This window comes from Hyperolius riggenbachi, chromosome 4 (assembly GCF_040937935.1).
Source record: "Hyperolius riggenbachi isolate aHypRig1 chromosome 4, aHypRig1.pri, whole genome shotgun sequence".
NCBI classification, from domain to species: Eukaryota; Metazoa; Chordata; class Amphibia; order Anura; family Hyperoliidae; genus Hyperolius; species Hyperolius riggenbachi.
Genome location: NC_090649.1, coordinates 62,359,513 through 62,379,435, shown reverse-complemented (window position 1 = coordinate 62,379,435; position 19,923 = coordinate 62,359,513). Strand labels below are relative to the sequence as shown.

The 19,923-nt window shown below is 46.4% G+C and overlaps 1 protein-coding gene across 4 annotated transcripts in view; it reads left to right on the top strand.

Moving 5' to 3' along the window:
* LOC137570370 (cytochrome P450 2K6-like) overlaps positions 1-19,923 on the top strand; it is a 126,588-nt gene that overhangs the window by 7,608 nt on the left and 99,057 nt on the right. For all 4 annotated transcript variants that reach the window (XM_068279029.1, XM_068279033.1, XM_068279030.1 and 1 more), the window contains exon 2: positions 3,825-4,021. In XM_068279029.1, coding sequence (XP_068135130.1) covers positions 3,839-4,021 — 183 coding nt within the window. In that variant the 5' untranslated portion in view covers positions 3,825-3,838. The remainder of the gene's footprint in view (positions 1-3,824; positions 4,022-19,923) is intronic.

Here is a 19,923-nt window from a genome sequence, read left to right as displayed (position 1 = left end):
ATTCATGCTTACCCATGAGCCTCTTCACACATGAACATTATCACTGTGTTCAGGTTTGTTCATTGTCAATCTGCAATACACAACCCCAGCAGTGGATGCACTGACCTTCGTGTTGAAATTTGAATTTGGCAACCTGAAACACCCGAAGTCTCCTGACCGCCACTCTTCAGCACTAGATGAGCGGTCAGGGTCAGGAGATCGCTGCCGATGTGATATGATGCATTTCACATGACTTCTTGACAGTCATTACGTAGTGTACGTGTGTACGCAGAGCACAATCAAGGACCCATGCCACTGGGCCAATGTCCCACTGTGAATATAGCCTCACGGTTGAGCTAGATTGTGATGTCCCATTGATGATACACATATGGGGTGGGATTTCCATGTCAGCGTTTGGTGAAGGGGAACATGTGTTCCCAGTGCCAAATGAAGTGCCTGTGAATTCGTAAATGTGCCTTGAATTACGAGGCATGTTCATTTACAAAAGTGAAAGTAACAAATATAGTTAAGAGTTAATCAATTTTGTTAAAGAGTCTGAAGCGAGAATAAATCTCGCTTCAGACCTCATAGTTAGCAGGGGCATGTGTTCCCCTGCTAAAACGCCGCTATCCCGCGGCTTAACGGGGGGGTCCCTTCACCCCCAAATCCCCTCCGTAAAGCGGGGGAGCGCTTCCGCATTGGGGCAGGGCTAACCGCCTCAGCCCTGCCCCAGGTGCGTCTGTCAGACGTGTATCTCCGCCTCTCCCCCGCCCCTCTCAGTCTTCCTTCACTGAGAGGGGCGGGGGAGAGGCGGCGATGCGCGTCTGATAGACGCGACTGGAGGCAGGGCTGCAGCCGTTAGCCCTGCCTCCAGGAAGAGAAGATTTACGACCAACTATACGACCAACTATATGCGGGGGTGGGTTTGGGGGTGAAGGGACCCCCGTTTAGCGGCGTTTTAGCAGGGGGCACACATGCCCCTGCTAACTATGAGCTCTGAAGCGAGATTTATTCTCGCTTCATAGTCTTTTTAAATAAAGGTCGAAAACTTCCTGGTAACTTCCAGGATAGTGTAAAGTGCCATCTAGTGGCAAAAAAAGTTAAATTAAAGTTAAAAAAATAAATAAATGAAATAGTTATGAAAACCTTAAATGTATGTAATGAGGGGGGTATTTTACTGTTAGCAAATACGGGTTTGTTATTATTGATTGGGTACACAATTATACATGGGGCTTCATGGTACCTTCAGGCTAATCATTCCTTTGCAGTCCTCCTTCGGCCTGTATCTTCCACTACGGGTCCTGGTACTAAAGGCAGTCGTGGGGGTAGTGCGCATGGGGTCCCCGCTGTGCTCCCTTTGCCGGTAGTGTTCTGCCTTTTTTTGCGTACGATGAAAGTCAAAGGAAACACAAAATTTGCACCTGAAATGTGAATTTGCATGCAAATTTAAAAGGAATTATGTAAAATTTCATGTAAATTTACTTTTGGTATGCATGAAAAATCACATACAAATTGCTTTACAGGGAACACAAAACAATGTCCTACTTTGAAACCTCTGCAGGTGCTAATTGGGTTCAATAAGTAATGGTAGGCAGAAATTACGCCTATGCATAATTACGCATCATAATTCAAAATTATGCATTATAATCGTAATGCAAAATTTGCGGATTCGCATAAACGTACATGTACACATAATCACTAACCGTAATTATGCATATTAGCACAATTTTTGTGTAATTTCGGACGCGAACAGTTTTATACATATGAACAGATTTTTCGCATTGAATATTTAAATAATTGTCATGTGTGTGCTGTATACTGGCTGATGAACGCAGATTTTCTTTTTCTTTGCATATGAACGCATTTGTACACTAGCTTGTGAACATTTTTACTCATTGAACGCAAATTATGCGTAATTACAGACATAATTACAATTCCCAAATGTAGTATGCTGCAAGTAGCATACTACTACCAATTACACAATGCATACTACTACCAATTACACAATGCATAATTGCAACAAAATTACATTAACCTCCTTGGCGGTATGAAAAATACCGCCAGGAGGGAGCGCAGCAGTTTTTTTTTAAATTTTTTTTTTTTTTATCATGTAGCGAGCCGAGGGCTCGCTACATGATAGCCGCTGCTGAGCGGCATCCCCCCGCCCGCTTCGATCGCCTTCGGCGATCTCCGATCAGGAAATCCCGTTCATAGAACGGGATTTCCTGGAGGGCTTCCCCCGTCGCCATGGCGACGGGGCGGGATGACGTCACCGACGTCACTGACGTCGGGACGTCATTGGGAGTCCCGGGCCACCCCTCGGCGCTGCCTGGCACTGATTGGCCAGGCAGCGCTGGGGTCTGGAGGGGGGGGGGGGGGCCCGCGCCGCAGCAGATAGCGGCGATCGGGCAGGGGCCGGCGGCGATCAGAGTGCTGGCGCAGCTAGCAAAGTGCTAGCTGCGTCCAGCAAAGCAAAAATTATGAAAATCGGCCCAGCAGGGCCTGAGCGGCACCCTCCGGCGGCTTACCCCGTGTCACACACGGGGTTACCGCCAAGGAGGTTAAAGAGACTCTGTAACAAAATTCTGAGCCTTATTTCTTCTGTCCTATAAGTTCCTATTACTGTTCTAATGTGGTCTGTCTTACTGCAGCCTTTCCTAATTGCACTGTCTCCTTTCATCTGTTGTGTCTGTCGGGCTGAGGCTGGAATGTGTGGAATGTGCAGCACTGCTTGTCATTGGCAGAGGCTTTACACACCCCCTCCAAGCTCTGCATGAGTCACACAGTAAGCTAGTTCTCAGCCTATGATACTCTGGTTAGAAGCCATGTCATTTGTTTGTAAACACTGCCTAAAACTGTTCATTACAAACCAGGATTGCAGCAGGGAGTGGCAGAAACAGCACAGAAGGGCACAGGAGAAAATAAGGAATAGAATGGTATGCTTTTTATTGTAAGAATTTTAGAGTACAGATTCTCTTTAAATTTTGCGTAATCGTAATTGACTCACTACAAGCACCACTAATAACCACTTAACTCCAGCAAGTCTCCAAAGTAAAATAAGAATTCCGCTATAAACTTGGCCATGAGCTTCCTTCCCATGTGACAGCTGTCAGTCTTTTGATTGGTGCAGAGACCAGTGTGTATGGCATTTATGTTATGTTGGTAGTAATCATAGCAGAAAGGGTAGTGTATGTTCTGGAACTATGTGCAAGGCATATTTTTTGATTCTTTATTAACCCCCTTGGCGGTATGAAAAATACTGCCAGGGGGCAGCGCAGCAGTTTTTTTTTATTTATTTATTTATTTTTTTAAATCATGTAGCGAGCCGAGGGCTCGCTACATGATAGCCGCTGCTCAGCGGCATCCCCCCGCCCGCATTGATCGCCTTCGGCGATCTCCGATCAGGAAATCCCGTTCAAAGAACGGGATTTCCTGGAGGGCTTCCCCCGTCGCCATGGCGACGGGGCGGGATGACGTCGGGACGTCATTGGGAGTCCAGCTCCAACCCTCGGCGCTGCCTGGCACTGATTGGCCAGGCAGCGCACGGGGTCTGGGGGGGGCGCGCCCCGCACCGGATAGCGGCGATCGGGCGCGCGGCGGCGGCGATCGGGGTGCTGGCGCAGCTAGCAAAGTGCTAGCTGCGTCCAGCAAAATAAAAATTATTTAAATCGGCCCAGCAGGGCCTGAGCGGCACCCTCCGGCGGCTTACCCCGTGTCACACACGGGGTTACCGCTAAGGAGGTTAATATGCCCATCAGTCGTTCAACTTTGTTTCCATAACTCATTACATATTTATTTGTGTCACAATTTTGGCTAATTTATTTATCTTCTATTTCCTACTTCAGCTTTGACTACTGACATGTATTTTACCGATCCAGTCATCACTGTCCTCTCCATCATCACCTGTGCTTTCCTGGCATTAGTTGTATATGGAAGGAAGAGAAAAGTCCACCCAAACTATCCTCCTGGACCACCACGCTGGCCGATCATTGGGAATATGCACATGATAGATGTGAAGAGACCTTACCTGACATTTCACAAGGTAAAATACTAATCATTCAGTTGTATAGTTGAAGAGTCTCTTGGAACAGAACATGGGTGACAGTCCCCCTTTATTAAGTACAGGTAGCCCCCGACTTACGAATGCCTGACTTAGGAACGACCTACCGATATAAATGGCCCACATTCTGTGGTAACAAGACACAAAAAAATTCAAATAGCCATTGTAGTTTTTGAGAAAATCAATTTGAAAAATAAATAAAATGTATTCATATTCGTTGTAGTACACAATTGTGTATTTGGGGGTATTTTTACTCACAGTTCTCGAGTATTGTAAACCGTAGATGGGAACTAGTGTGTGTAAATGTTTACTTTCGGTCTTGTGAATGAGGGCCTGCATCTCACTGCTGTAGGCTCCCATTCATCACATGCACTGTAATTGGGTTTTGGAACAGCTGTTTCTCATTCAATGATCACAGAACCGCTTGGTTGCGACAAAGGTGAACAAACTGTGTGGCGATCGTGAACAGTGGCAGTAAGTAAACAATGCGTATATCTACACCTCTTATCCACAAATGAAGTATTACAGGGGTGTGTATATATACATACTAAAGATTAATGGTTAAAGAAAAAAAGTTACTCTGTAAAATTACATTGTACTTCTGTACACTATATTTTATATCAAGTTCTAAGTTCTGCATACCATTCACTTTCTGTTGATTATGCAGCAATAATGACATTATATTTCTTTTTTTTTTTCTCCATCATAAAGTTTTTTATTGAAAAAAAAGTGAATAACAAATAACAGGTCAAGCAAGAAGATTGTACAATTATATATGCGTATTATACAATGTCAATAAAGATGTACAGAAATTTCTGCATGTCATACAGTCTCAGTAATAATGCCTTGGATATATCGTGCTCCTCTTAACCGTCATTTACTGAACCCTAAGGGCTGACAGGGGAGGGCACCTCTTACGAATTGCCTGGCGGAATCAGGTGGCTCTATAGAGCCTCCGTCAGGCACTTGCTCATTCCTGAGTGTATCGATACAGAATGTCATAAATGGGTGGGGGGTATAGTTCGATAAGAACGTATCATAAACATTGACATATCCTATCATAAACCTATCATAAACATACACATATCCTAAACATAAACATAAACATGCCCTATAAGGAGGGAACCTAACATTAACACGTTCTGATAACAGGAGGTATACCATGAAGATTGGTGTGTTTTGGTACGTGAGTGTGTATACAAGCCCAGAGAGAGTTTACACTATGGAGTATATATATTTCTTAAGATTTAAGATTGAACCCGTGATGAGAATGGACCTCTGCCTACACTTACTTGTAGCTAGGAGCAGAGTTATCTTTATCTTTATCAGGGAACTTGGAGAAATGACCAGAAATGTTGAGGGTTAAAGTTCTCATTCGTTAGGGAGAGTCTGGCTCTAATTTTGTATTCCATGAGCAGGTTAGCTTTAGCATTGGCTAGTAGCTGGGGAATTTCAAATTTTTCTTGTGATTTCCAGTTAGTTGTAATTAGGTGGAGGGCGCTTAATATAATATGGCAAATAGTTGGTTGTAGTGTCTGGGGGATGATGTTACAGTCCACTAGGAGAATGGCTAGTTGTGGAGTGAGGTGGAAGTCTGGCATTAAAGAGTGGCATATCAGGCCCTCAACCTCATTCCAAAGTTCTGATACTAATGGGCATTCCCAAAACATATGGACGTAGGTCCCTATTTGGTTGTTGCATTTCCAACACATCTGTGATACTTCTTGTGTGAAGGAAGCTATCTTTCGTGGGGTCATATACCACCTGTATAATATTTTTCGCATCATCTCCCAATGTGTGTTACATTTCGAAATGGCCGATATTGCTCTATGGGATTGGAGAAGTTGGAGGCTTGAGATATTGGTTTGGAGATCGTCCGTCCAGATATTAGCATATTTATTAAGTGCTGTTTGTGAGTGTACCAGTAGAGCTTTATACCAAACTGCCAACCCACCTCTATAGTATCCCTTGTAGTTAAGCATGGTTGCGATATTTGGGTAGAGTTTAGGCGGTGTTATTTTGAACCCTTTAATTATGTGCAATACTCTGTGGTATGCAAATAATTGCGTATGACGTAGGTTATATGTCTGAACTAAACAGTTGAAGGATTTTACTTTATTCCCTATAAACAAGTCGTTTATGTCCATTATGCCATGGTTGACCCAAGGATTGAGATTGAGGTCTCGGGAGAGAAGTTCGAGGACCTTTATATCTGCTTTGATTGATGTGGAGGCGGTGGGGTCGGGGGGGTTTTTAGTGAAATATTCCCATGAACGCAGGGTAGCTTGGATCGATAGGTATGGGGATTTAGGGGGTTTGGCACCCATCTGAATGCTAAGGAGTAGGTCTTTGAGGTTACACCCCAGCTCACTACGTTCAAAGGACACCCATGGTTGAGTTGCTGAGGGGGACCACCAGAATCTAATCATGTCTAAATTTGCAGCGTGGTAGTATGTTTTAATGCATGGGAGTCCCATTCCTCCTAGTTGTTTGGGTAGTGTCATAATTTGGAAAGAGGTTCTGACTTTCTTGCCTCCCCAAACATATGAGTTGATACATTTTCTGATGTCTATGAACCACTGGGCTTGGATAGGGATTTGGAGCGTGCAAAAGAAATACAAGATTTTTGGTAGAGTAAGCATCTTAAAAGCTGCAATCTTTCCTGACCAAGCAAGCCATATTTTGGACATGCCTTCACATTCCTGTTTGACTGCAGACAGGAGAGGAAGAAAGTTGTATTTATATAATTCTGACGCTTTTTGCGTTAAGTGGATGCCCAAGTAGGACACTGCTCTCTCTGCCCAGGGAAACGGGAACTGGTGGGATATATGGTCATGAAGTTTTGGAGGTATATTTAGACCTAGGATGTATGATTTGTGGTTATTTAATTTATATAGAGATACTGTTGAGAAGGTTTTGAGTTCTTGAAGAACCGCTTGAAGGGACGTTAAAGGGTTAGTTAAAATCAATGCCACATCGTCTGCAAAGAGACTAATAACATGGGTGCAGTCTTTGGTTTTTACTCCTGTTATGTTAGGGTTAGAGCGGATTTTTTGGGCCAAGGTTTCCATGATTAATACAAATATAATGGGTGATAGGGGGCATCCCTGGCGGGTGCCATTAGATATGCTGAAGGGTTTAGATATAAATCCAGCTGCGTTGACCCGGGCAGAGGGAGCGGAATATAGCGCCATGATTGCCGATATAATCGTACCTGAGAATCCAAATTTGCAGAGGGTCGCTTTCAGGAATTGCCAATGAACTCTGTCGAAGGCCTTCTCAGCATCCAAAGTAAGGAGCAGAGAAGGCCTCCGACAGAGCTCTATGTGTCTCAGGATATTGACCATGCGCCTGGTTGCGTCAGAAGCCTGACGATTTTTAGTGAATCCCACTTGATCTAATGCTAAGAGAGAGGGGGTGACATTCATCAATCTTTTAGCCAGGAGCTTAGCGTAAATTTTCACGTCAGAGTTGAGTAGAGATATGGGGCGATAGTTTCCCATTTCAGTTGGGGCCTTTCCTGGTTTTGGTATAACTGTTATGAGAGCTTCTAAGTATTCCGATGGAAGTGAGGCTGATTTAGCTATGTCATTGAATAATTCCGTAAGGAAGGGGGAGAGAGTGTCTGAGAAAATTGTGTAATACTCATTGCTGAAACCATCAGGACCTGGCGATTTATTATGTTTTAAAGCGTTAATTACCTTGTTAATTTCTGAAGTTGAGAAGGGGGAGTTTAATTCTTCCAGTTGGAGGGAAGATAGTTGGGGAAGATTTATGGAGCCCAGGAATGATGTAATAGCTTCCTCTGTTGGGTGAATGATAGTTTTGTCAGAAATTAAATTGTAGAGTTTGGCGTAGTAATCGCAGAACATATCTGCTATCTGTTTTGGATTAGTTACATTTTCCTTCGTTGTCGGGTGGATTAGATTATGTATTTTAGATTTGGCTTGCCTATATTTTAACATTTTGGCTAGGTGTTTCCCCGCCTTATTACCTTGATAGTATGAATTGGATTTAAACTTCTGTAGTAAATATAGGTATTGGTCCTGTAGTAGTACTTTAAGCTCTTGTCTTAAGTTAAATAGGGCTCGCTCATTTTCTACCGTGGACGCTATTTTATGAGCTTTTTCTTTTTCACTGATTTGTTTCAGCAAATTGTCATATTTTTCCGTCCTTACTTTTTTGATAAAGGTTCCCTGTTTTATCAGCTTGCCTCTAATTGTTGCTTTGTGGGCAGACCAAATAGATGTTAGGGCCATATTGGGGGTGCTATTGAGTTCAAAGAATTCTCTAATCTCAGAGGTTAACTTATCTTGAAAGGATTTGTTCAATAACAATGTGTTATTGAGTCTCCAAAAATATGGCTTGTTTAAAGCAAGATTATCGTCAAGTGAGATGTGTACAGGCGCATGGTCAGACCAGGTTTTTAGGCCTATAGATACATTTAAAACTTTTTGCAGTAGAATTTTGTCAGTTAAAAAGAGATCTATTCTGGTATGAGTTTTATGTACATGTGAGAAAAAGGAGTAGTCTTTTTCTGAAGTGTGTAATATTCTCCATGGGTCATAAAGATCATTCCATCTCATTTGCTTATCTATAAGAATGGCTTGCTGGGGTTTTTTGGCGGATGTGTCTAGCTTAGAGGGGCAGGCATTAAAATCTCCTCCGATTAGGAGGCGGCCTTGTTGCAGTGGTTTAATCTTTGAGCATAATTTTTGGAGGAATGTTCGTTGGGCGGAGTTAGGGCTATAGATAGCTACCAGGGTTAGTAATTCATTGTTGATGAGGCCTACAAAGATTATATATCTCCCTTGCGGGTCTAGAGTGACAGATTTAGGTTCCACTTTAAGATCACTATGAAAGGCCATTAACACTCCTCTTTTTTTTTTTGAAAATGTGCTATGATATATTATCGGGTAGGAGAGGTGTTTGCAAAGGCCGGTATGTTTTTCTAGTAGGTGTGTTTCTTGTGCGAATATAATGTGTGATTTGAATTTTTTAACCTCAGACCAAAATAGATGTCTCTTGTACGGGGAATTAAGGCCTCGAACATTGTATGAAGAAATATTTAAAGGCATTGTAATGATGGTGGCTGCTTATCGAAATACAATAAAACTGTAAGGGGGTCATATATCTTTAAAATAATTATTGCCCCATGGACACGTGTTATCTCTTTGGCAGTAATATGCATTTCAAAAACATTGTAGGCAGTATAAATGTTGGAGCTACTGTAAGTCAGATTGATAGTGAACATTTTGAGCATGAGCAAATATATACACACTAGCGTTATCAGAAAACCATACAAGTTGTAACAAAAAGGTATTCTAAAAATGAAGTATAGGAGTAAAATACTCCTCTCTATATAGCACTGAGGTAAGTGTGGCATAGTTCAGAGGCTCACACTTCAGACTCTAGGGGGGAAGTAGTGACTCTGAAAGTTTACAGAGTGCTGGCCTTTCAGTGCAGAAATACGTAGCTGTTTATTGCCTCCTTGTGGATAATTATTTCTTCTTTTGGGTACGCCATTCATGCAGCAGCTTAGATCCTCCAGGATGGTAGGGGGGTGAAGCGGAAGTTTCTGGGACAGAGATACGGAGCTGTTTGAAGAGTTTGTATCCTGTATCAGAGGACGCTACAGCGTAAAGCTTGTTGTTGTATGAAAAAAGCAATTTGGTAGGGAAGCCCCATTTATATTGTATTGAGAGATCTCTAAGTGCTTTGGTGAAGGGCTGTAAAGCTTTCCTTTGTTGCAAAGTGTGGGCAGATAGATCAGCAAAAAGATGGATGTTAGCATACGGCTCAGGAAGAGCGCCGGCTTTGCGTGTAGCTGTTAGCAGGTCTTCTTTTACCTGGTAAAATAAAAAGCGGGCTATCACATCTCTTGGGGTTGAATCAGGTAGGTATTGCGGTTTAGGGAGGCGATGGGCCCGATCTATTGTAAGTTCTATCTCCGGGGTGTCCGGCAAGATTGCTTTAGTGAGAGTCTGCAGGTAGTGCTTGAGATCAGTGGGTTGGATCTGTTCAGGGATTCCCCTAAATTTTAAATTGTTGCGGCGGTTTCGATCCTCCATATCTGCTGCCTTAGCCTTCAGCCATTCAATGTCAGTAGATTGGGATGTGGAGGAATCTACCACAGCATTATGCTCTCTAATGAGGTTTCCTATAGCATCCTCTGTGTGGTTTACTCTGTCCCCCAGCTCATTGATTTCAGACTGCAAGTTGCCTGTTATGACAGCCATGTCTGCGAGAAGGGAAGATCTAAAAGTCATAAGAATCTCTTTAATGAAGGCCTGCGTGGCTGGGGTGTCTGCCGCTGGGAACGCCTCAATAGAGAGTGGGCCTGATACAGTGAGTAGCGAGGTTGGAGAAGGGCTTACCCGCTCTTGTGATACGTCTCTCCGTGGTCTGGACTTAGCTGGGCTGTCTGAGGGAGATGCGTCTGGTCGCTCTGCTTCTGAGCGGTGAGCTGCTTTTCCGCAGCTGGGGTCATCTGTTCGTCGCTGGGGAGCGGCTGGGTCGGCGCCATCTTGGGCCTGAGTGGGGCGGCGGCTGCCTCGCGGCTGGAAGAAATCTAGGAGCTTCTTGGGTGGTTGCGGGGATTTCTTCCGCTTATTTGTGCCGGCAGTATCCATGGCTTCTTCCTCTGCCATCCCGGGCTCGGTTCTCTGCGGTGAGGAGATGCTTTTGGCCGCTTATGTTCTGCACTGGAGCGGGAGCTCGGCTACAGCGCGTCCGTCTTCTCTGCTGCGTAGGCCACGCCCGACATTATATTTCTGATTGGAGTACTGACCTAGTGGTGAAGTGGAGTTCTGATCTAGTGGTTATCTGTTACCATTGGCCAGAGCACCCAGAACCCCATGGGCTATGCCCTATGGTGTGCATCGCTTCCCCCTACCTCTACTTGACCCAAGTTCTGCATACACATTTTACACATATTAAAGCAAACCCATGGGCCGTGATCCAATGTTGGCAGCCTCTGGAAAAAAAAAAAAATATAATAAACCTGGTGCATCCATATTCCAGGAGCATCTTGTACAGGTTCCTCCTCCTGGTTTCCGCCTGTCCTTCATGTATCCTCCTGTGTCCCTTATGTGTCCTGTGTACTTTTGTATCCCCATGTGTCCTCCTGTGCAACTGGCTTACTTAATGAGACACTGAAGCGGAAAAAAAATATATGATGAATTGGTTGCGTACTATGAATAATTGCTAGAAGATTAGCAGCAAAGAAAATATTCTCATTTTTTTTCAGGTATAGAGTTTTTTTTTTTTTCTAGCATTGCATCATTCTATAATATGTGCAGATTACACAACCTTCATTCAAAATGAGTCTTTCAGAGCAGTCTGAACTAATGACCTCTCCTCTGGCAGATAAAAAGAAAATTGTTCACTAACAGTTGAGATAATAAGTCAGAAGACAGCCCTCTCCACGACTTTGAAAGTCGTAGAGCTTAATGGCTCTTTTGCATAGATAACTGGAGTTTCTTAACTCTTCCTGTACTGAAAACAATTAGACTGATGTATCTGATCTTAATGTTTTATTTCTTAGCTGTACTACACATACAAATCATTATATCATCATCATTTTTTGTTTTCGCTTCAGTGTCTCTTTAAAGGAAACCTAAACTGAGAAGGATATGGGTTTTTCCTTTTAAAATAATACCAGTTGCCTGACTCTCCTGCTGATCCTGTTTCTCGAATACTTTTAGCCACACCCCCTCAACAAGCATGCAGATTAGGTGCTCTGCCTGGAGTCAGACTGGATTAGCTGCATGCTTGTTTCAGGTGTGTGATTCAGCCACAACTGCAGCCAAAGATCAGCAGGACTGCCAGGCAACTGGTATTGTTTAAAAGGAAATATCCATATACCTCTCAGTTTAGGTTCCCTTTACTCATGGCACCTGTGGGGATTGCAGGTCCCCTTCCCCTCCATGCGGCTCGCTCTAGTGAACGGCTTGTATTGATAAACAGTACAAGCCATCACTAGAGCGAGCTGTGCGGACAAGAGGGTCTGCAATCCCGGTGGGCACCATGATTAGGTAAGCCAGCTGCTGCTGCTACACTACATTATGCTACACGATGGTGCAGGAGAGACAGAGGAGGGAGCTGAGGCATGCAGGGGGAGCGGACACACCAGTGGCGTTCCTACCATGGGGCGGCAGGGGGCGCCCCGCTCCGGGCGTCAGGTGCCCCAGGGGGTGTCATCAAGGCCTCCCACAGAGGCTTGTGCAGGAGGGGGAAGCAACACAGAATGGAGGGGTGGTGGGGAAAGCGGCGGGGAGGGGTTACGGACCCCCCCACCTCACTCACCTGGGTCCCCTCCTTCTGGCGCTTACCCCCTCCTAATTAGCAGCAGCTTTAGATATGCGGGCGGAGAGGACTTACTCACCTGCTTCCTGCGTTCCAGGCGAAGGCGCACAGCGTCATTGTCACGTGACGCTGCTTTTCGCCTTCTCCACCGCCCACTGTGCTTCCTGATTAGCGGAAGCGTAGTGAGCGACAGAAGTCGGAGACCAGCATCACGTGAGGATGATGTGTGCGCCATCGCCAGGAAGCAGGTAAGTCCTCTCTGTCCACTCCAGCCCGCATATCTAAAGCTGCTGCTAATTAGGAGGGGGGAAGCGCCAGAAGGAGGGGACCCAGGTGAGGGAGGTGGGGGGTCTGGCCCCCCTCTCCGCCACCCGTCCTTCCAAGCTTCCCCCATACCGGGGGCAACTATACTACTGGGGCAACTATACTAGCTATACTGAGGGCAACTATACTAGCTATACTGGGGGCAACTATACTGGGGCAACCATACTAGCTATACTGGGGGCAACTAAACTAGCTAGCTATACTGGGGGCAACTAAACTAGCTAGCTATACTGGGGCAACTATACTAGCTATACTGTGGGCAACTATACTAACTTCATTGGGGGCAACTGTACTAGCTATACTGGGGGCAACTATACTAGCTAATACTTTAAATTACAGTTATCTCAGCCTTCATCTGGTCATGACCACGCCCATTTTTTGCCGCGGCGCGCAAAGCATGCCGCAAGTTATGGCCACGCACATTTTTCCCATTTTTTCCGGGGTGTGTGTGTGTGTGTGTGTGTGTGTGTGTGTGTGTGTGTGTGTGTGTGTGTGTGTGTGTGTGTGTGTGTGTGTGTGTGTGTGTGTGTGTGTGTGTGTGTGTGTGTGTGTGTGTGTGTGTGTGTGTGTGTGTGTGTGTGTGTGTGTGTCTTTTAATACCCACAGAGGCGGATCTGGAGGCGTGCACATAGGGCAGCTGCTATAGGCTCCCTTTGTCACTCACCTCACAAGGGGGCGCATAAATGAGAAAATCCCCCCCCTCCTCCCAGCCAGGTCTGACAACCTCCTGGCTCCTTCCTATGACGATAATCTAGCTGGCAGCCAGTAGTGTTGGGCGAACCGTGTTCGCCACTGTTCGGGTTCTGCAGAACATCACCCTGTTCGGGTGATGTTCGAGTTCGGCCGAACACCTGATGGTGTTCGGCCAAACCGTTCGGCCACATGGCCGAACTAAGAGCGCATGGCCGAACGTTCCCCGAACGTTCGGCTAGCGCTGTGATTGGCCAAACTGTCACGTGGTTATAAATAAATACCCGAACCACGTCATATCTCCGCCATTTGTCTGTGGGTTTAGCTTTGGGTAGGCAGGCAGGGTAGTTCGCGCTCCAGCCATGCAAGCCAGGGTCCCCCCAGTCATTGTGTCGCTGCTGGGAATAGTAGTACACCGCTCGCTCAGCCACACTATATAGCATTCTGTTTACTGCCACTCTGTGTACTTCGCTCAGCCACACTATATAGCATTCTGTTTACTGCCACTCTGTACCTAGCTCAGCCACACTATATAGCATTCTGTTTACTGCCACTCTGTGTCTGCTGGGAATAGTAGTACACTGCTCGCTCAGCCACACTATATAGCATTGTGTTTACTGCCACTCTGTGTACCTCGCTCAGCCACACTATATAGCATTGTGTTTACTGCCACTCTGTGTCTGCTGGGAACAGTAGTACACCGCTCACCCGCCACTGTATAGCATTGTGCTCTGTGTCGCTGCTGGGAATAGTGGTACACCGCTCACCCACCACTGTATAGCATTTCTGTACTGCCACTGTAATGCTGCCAGTCAGCGTGTACTTTAAGGATAAGTGAAATGAGGAAGAAATCCGGTGAAAGAGGGAGGGGCAAGGGAAGAGGTGTTTCCCCTGATGGTTGACGTACAGGCCACAGGGGAGCACCCAAGAAAACCCACTCAATACCGCCCAAGCGTCCAGCAGTGGGTTAAGCAGCACCAGCACATCACGCACGAGGTCCGAGTCCTCAGCCAGTTACAAGGAGCCAGTGGGCACAAAGCTGACACAACCAGCAGCGACACCACGCACACAACTGCCAGATAACCAGTCCGATGAATTACCTCAGGACACAATGGGGTATTCGCAGGAGCTATTCCCAGCCCAACAAACTTCCACCTTTCAAAGGTCAATGGAGGAACAGCCAGAAATGTTGTGCCCGGATTCACAACCATTAACTGTGGGAAATGCACCGCGCACTGAAATACAAGGCGAGTCCGAGGAGGACTCGGAAACCCAAATCCCAGAGCAAGTTGGGCAGGAGGGGTTGCAATTGCAGGAGGTCGGCCGACAAGATCTGGAAGACGACGTTGGAGTGAGCTGCGCAGAGGTTGTTCTGGGGAGCTCTACTCCACGGCGGCGGCCCCCCACAATGACATATGACGAGTTTCAGGAGATGGAAGGAGGGTATGGACAATGTGGACATAGACCCAGATTTTGTTTGTGAACGAGAACATCGCCGTCGTAGCAGCAGCACAGATGAGTCTGTTGAAGAACCCACTGCTGCACGAGTTCGCCTTGTGCCACATGGTAGGCGGCGCGCAATTTCAGGCACCACAAGCGTGGAAGTTCAAGTGAGAGGCAAAAGAGGCGCAAACAGAAATCGCCAGCAAGGCAGGTGCTCCAAAGTCTGGGCTTTCTTTGAAGACTGCACTGAGGATGGTACTATGGCGATTTGCAAGGTGTGCAAGACCCGCCTGAGCAGGGGGAAAAGTATTAACAACCTCTCCACCACCAGCATGAGCCTCCACATGCTATCCAAACATCCCACTCTGTGGGCAAACGCGGCAGGACAGGGTACCAGCAACACTGCCTCCCTTGGGGTCACCAGACTCACCACCAGACCCGCCTCAGCAGCAGCAGTAGCCCAGCCATTGCGTGGTTCACAACATTCACAAACATCAGACGCTGACACTGTCACTTTCCGGAGTAGTGCTCTTGAGGTCTCCCAGTGTTCATCAAACACAACCAACAGCCCTTCAGTGTGCAGCCCTACGATTCAGTTGTCTGTCTCTGAGATGTTTGAGCGCAAGAGAAAATTGCCAGCAAATGACCCCCGGGCCGTGGCAGTAACAGCCAGCATAGCCAAGCTTCTGGCCTGCGAAATGCTGCCATATCGAGTGGTGGAGACAAACCTCTTCAAGGGCATGATGTCAGTGGCCATCCCACGTTACGTGGTTCCCAGCCGCTACCACTTTGCGCGCTCTGCAGTGCCTGAGTTGCATGAGCATGTGGTCAGCAAAATAACCCGAAGCTTGAAGAATGCAGTTGCCTGCAAGGTTCACCTCACCACTGACACCTGGACGAGTGCGTTCGGCCAGGGTCGATACATCTCCCTTACCGCGCACTGGGTGAACCTTGTGGAGCCTGGCAGCGATTCCTCGCCTACTACGGCGTGGGTGTTGCCCACGCCGCAAACAGCTGCACCGCCGTCCCTCCCACTGGTTAACAGCAGCAGCACCTACCTCTCTGACTCCTTCTCCTCCAACGCATCTCAAAGCTGTACCTCATCCGGAAACGCTAACCCAGCAGCAGTAGGATAATGGAAGCAGTGCAGCACAGCTGTTGGCATGTGTCAGCAAGCGTTGCTGAAGCTGATCTGCCTTGGGGATAAGCAGCACACAGGGGAGGAAATTTGGAGGGGAATAAAGGAACAGACGGATTTGTGGCTGGCACCGCTGGACCTGAAACCGGGCATGGTTGTGTGTGATAATGGGAGTAATCTCATTCGCGCTTTAAGGTTGGCTAAGCTGACACACATCCCTTGCCTGGCGAACGTGATGAACCTAGTAGTTCAGCGGTTCCTGAGGACATACCCAGGCGTGGCCGATCTTCTGTTGAAGGTGCGACGAGTGGCCAAACATTGCAGAAATTCCAGTACTGCTTCGGGGGCACTCGCCAAGATGCAGGAGCGCTTCAATCTCCCCCACCATCGCTTGCTGTGTGATGTCCCTACACGCTGGAATTCTACGCTGCACATGCTAGCCCGCTTTTGCGAGCAGAAGAGTGCAGTGGTCCAGTACATGGCGGCGCAGTACCGAGGCGCATCTGGACAGCTGCCAAGCTTCTGTGTATCAGATTGGGCCAACATGTTGGACCTCTGCCAAGTCCTCCACAATTTTGAGCAATCCACGTTGCTTGTGAGCAGTGACAACTCTTCAGTCAGCATTACCATACCACTGCTGTGTTTACTGAAGAGGTCAATGTTGAAAATCAAGGAAACAGCTGTCATGATGCAACTGGGGGAATCTGAAGGAGAAAACTATCAGCGTGATGGTACCAACATCAGGCCATCCGCATCAGGAAACGCTGGCCCCAGCAGCTATGACGAAGAAGAGGAGGAGGAACAGCTGGAGTTGGAGCAGGAATTTCCTGCCACCACTGACGAGGGCCAGAGCGGTGCACGTTGGACTTCCACAATTCAGCGTGAATGGTCAGCAGAAGCAGACCAGGAAGAAGGTGACGACTATGATGCATCACAACAACTATCACAACGCTCACAAGAGGATGATGAGGATTCTGGCAGGACTCTGGCACACATGGCTCAATTCATGCTAGACTGCATTGAACGCGACCCACGCATTGTGCGCATTCTGGACAACACCAATTACTGGGTTTATACCCTTCTGGATCCACGGTACAAACACAATGTTCCAAAACTGCTTGAAGAAAGAGTCAGACAGGTCAAAATGGAAGAATACCAGCAGGCCCTTGTGGAGACTTTAGAGAGGAGATTGACATCCTCCCCCTCCTCTAGCCAGTTGTACGCCGACAGACTGACTTCCGCAAACCCAGGACGACCAGGAGGGCAGCAAACCACACAAGCCGCAGCTAGTGCCCAAAAGGGAATGGTATCGGCAGTGTCCTTGGAGTGGGAACATTTTATGACACCCATGCAGCAGCAGCCCACAGAACAGCAAGCGTGCAGATCCACCTCCAACACCGATCGCCTGGAGAAGATGGTCAAGGACTACATGTCAGATGGCGTAGCTGTGTTGAACAATCCATCTGCACCCTTCAACTATTGGGTATCGAAGCTAGACACCTGGCACGAACTGGCAATGTACACAATAGAGGTGGTGGCTTGCCCGGCAGCCGGCGTTATGTCGGAACGCTGTTGCAGTGCTGCCGGAGGCATCGTCACAGATCGGCGTATCCGCCTCTCCACAGAAAATGCAGACCGTCTGACTCAAATTAAAATGAATCAATCCTGGATTGGAAACGACTACGCAACACTCCTGGACCCCAACCAAGTAACATGAACAATGACCATCTATGATGGGTTAGCGTTTCCGGTCCCTGTTTATTGAACCTCTCATCTGCATTACATTTATGACTGCATGGCGGCAAAAAGCATTGCTATATCCGCACGCTATTTGTCCTCATGCAAGGCCTGGGATGTTGTGTCTCAAAAAGCGTGGCCTTCTCCTCCTGCGCCTCCTCCTGTTCCATCACGTGTTCTGCTGCTTGTCTGTATTACATCTCTGCTGCTTCTCTGTATTACATTTATGACTGCATGGCGACAATAAGCATGTTACCTGTGCAAAGAAACATGACATTTTCCACATTTAAAAGACAGTTTTTCCTTTGAAACTTTACAATCCATTTTCTCAAACTATAAGCACTTTTTCAAATATTTTTTTTTCCTCTTGTACCCACTCCCAAGGTGCACATACCCTGCAAATTTGGGGTATGTTGCATGTACGGAAGCTTTACAAAGCACGAAAGTTCGGGTCCCCATTGACTTCCATTATGTTCGGAGTTCGGCGCGAACACCCGAACATCGCGGCGATGTTCGCGAACCCGAACATCTAGGTGTTCGCCCAACACTAGCAGCCAGCACCGTACAGTAGTAGGAAACTCTCGTCCCATTCACCTCTCTGCTGCTCAGCTCACATCTCCCTCCTGATTGGCTGCATGGAGCCCTGCTGCTGCCGCTGGGGCTTATGGTGGATGGAGCATAGAGAACAAGAGTCTGCGTGCGTAGCTGCAGCCAAATCTAGTGACACAGACGGTGAGTGAGTGACTTTTTTACTGCAGGAGAGCCAGGAGATGATAGGCGATGTGTGTGAAGTTAGCGGAGCAGAGAGAGGCAGCTCCCGACAAAGAGAAGATGATTACTGCTGAATACTTCCTGTCCTCTCTCTGCTCCCAGCGTGTGCTCTCCTTTCTCTGCCCCCTCTCCTGTACTGTGCATCATGTTCGTGGTGTGATGTTCCTGCCAAACTGGATAGCCCTTGTGAGATTTCTCACTTTCCACACAGTCTGTTCCTCCATCTCTTTATCTCCCACCCTTCCTTTTTCTTTTTTCCCCTCTTGTGTCCTCCCCCTGCCTTTCCCACACTTCTTGCTGTCCTCCATTTCCCCATCACAATCTCCATTCTCCCTGCTTGTCTTACCCCCCTCCCCCCCATCTATTGTACATCCCTTAAAAGGTACTTTTAAGCAGGGATGGTCTTTTGAGTAGCTACCTGGATTCGAAATCTAAATTATACAGCACTGACCGTGGGAGATGGGGGTCAACTTACCCATTATTCTGTGGGGTCCTATGCATTCCATTCACATCACACGCAATGTGTGACACATTTCATGTCACTACCGCACTTCCTTCTTCTAGCTTGAAGGAGAAAGCGTGATACTGGCGTGGGGAACGCGTCACACGTTGCGTATGACGCAAATGGAATGCATAGGATCCCACAGATTTATGGGTAAGTTAACCCCCATCTCCCATGGTCACCGCTGTATAATTTACATTTTGAATCCGAGTAGCTACGTCTTTTGCAACACTTTACAGAGTACATAGTCATGTCACTGATTGTCCTCAGAGGAGCTCACACTCTAATCCTACCATAGTCCTAGCCTAATGCCCTACCATAATATTATTATTATTATTATTATTATTATTATTATTATTATTATTATTATTATTATAATATTATTATAATATTCTTATTATATTATTATTATGTATTTATATACCACTGACATCTTCTTCTGCAGCACTTTACAGAGTACATAGTCATGTCACTGATTGTCCTCAGAGGAGCTCACACTTTAATCCTACCATAGTCCTAGTCTAATGTCCTACCATATTATTATGTATTTATATAGCACTGATATCTCCTGCAGCACTTTACAGAGAACATAGTCAGGTCACAGAGAACATAGTCATGTTACTGACTGTCCTCAGAGGAGCTCACAATCTAATCCTACCATAGTCTAATGTCCTCCCATATTATTATTATTATTATTATTATTATGTATTTATAAAGCACTGACATCTTCTGCAGCACATTTCAGAGAACATAATCATGTCACTGACTGTCCTCAGAGGAGCTCACACTCTAATCCTACCATAGTCCTAGTCTAATGGCTTACCATATTATTATGTATTTATATAGCACTTACATCTCCTGCAGCACATTACAGTGTACATAGTCATGTCACTGACTGTCCTCAGAGGAGCTCACAATCTAATCCTACCATAGTCTAATGTCCTCCCATATTATTATTATTATTATTATTAT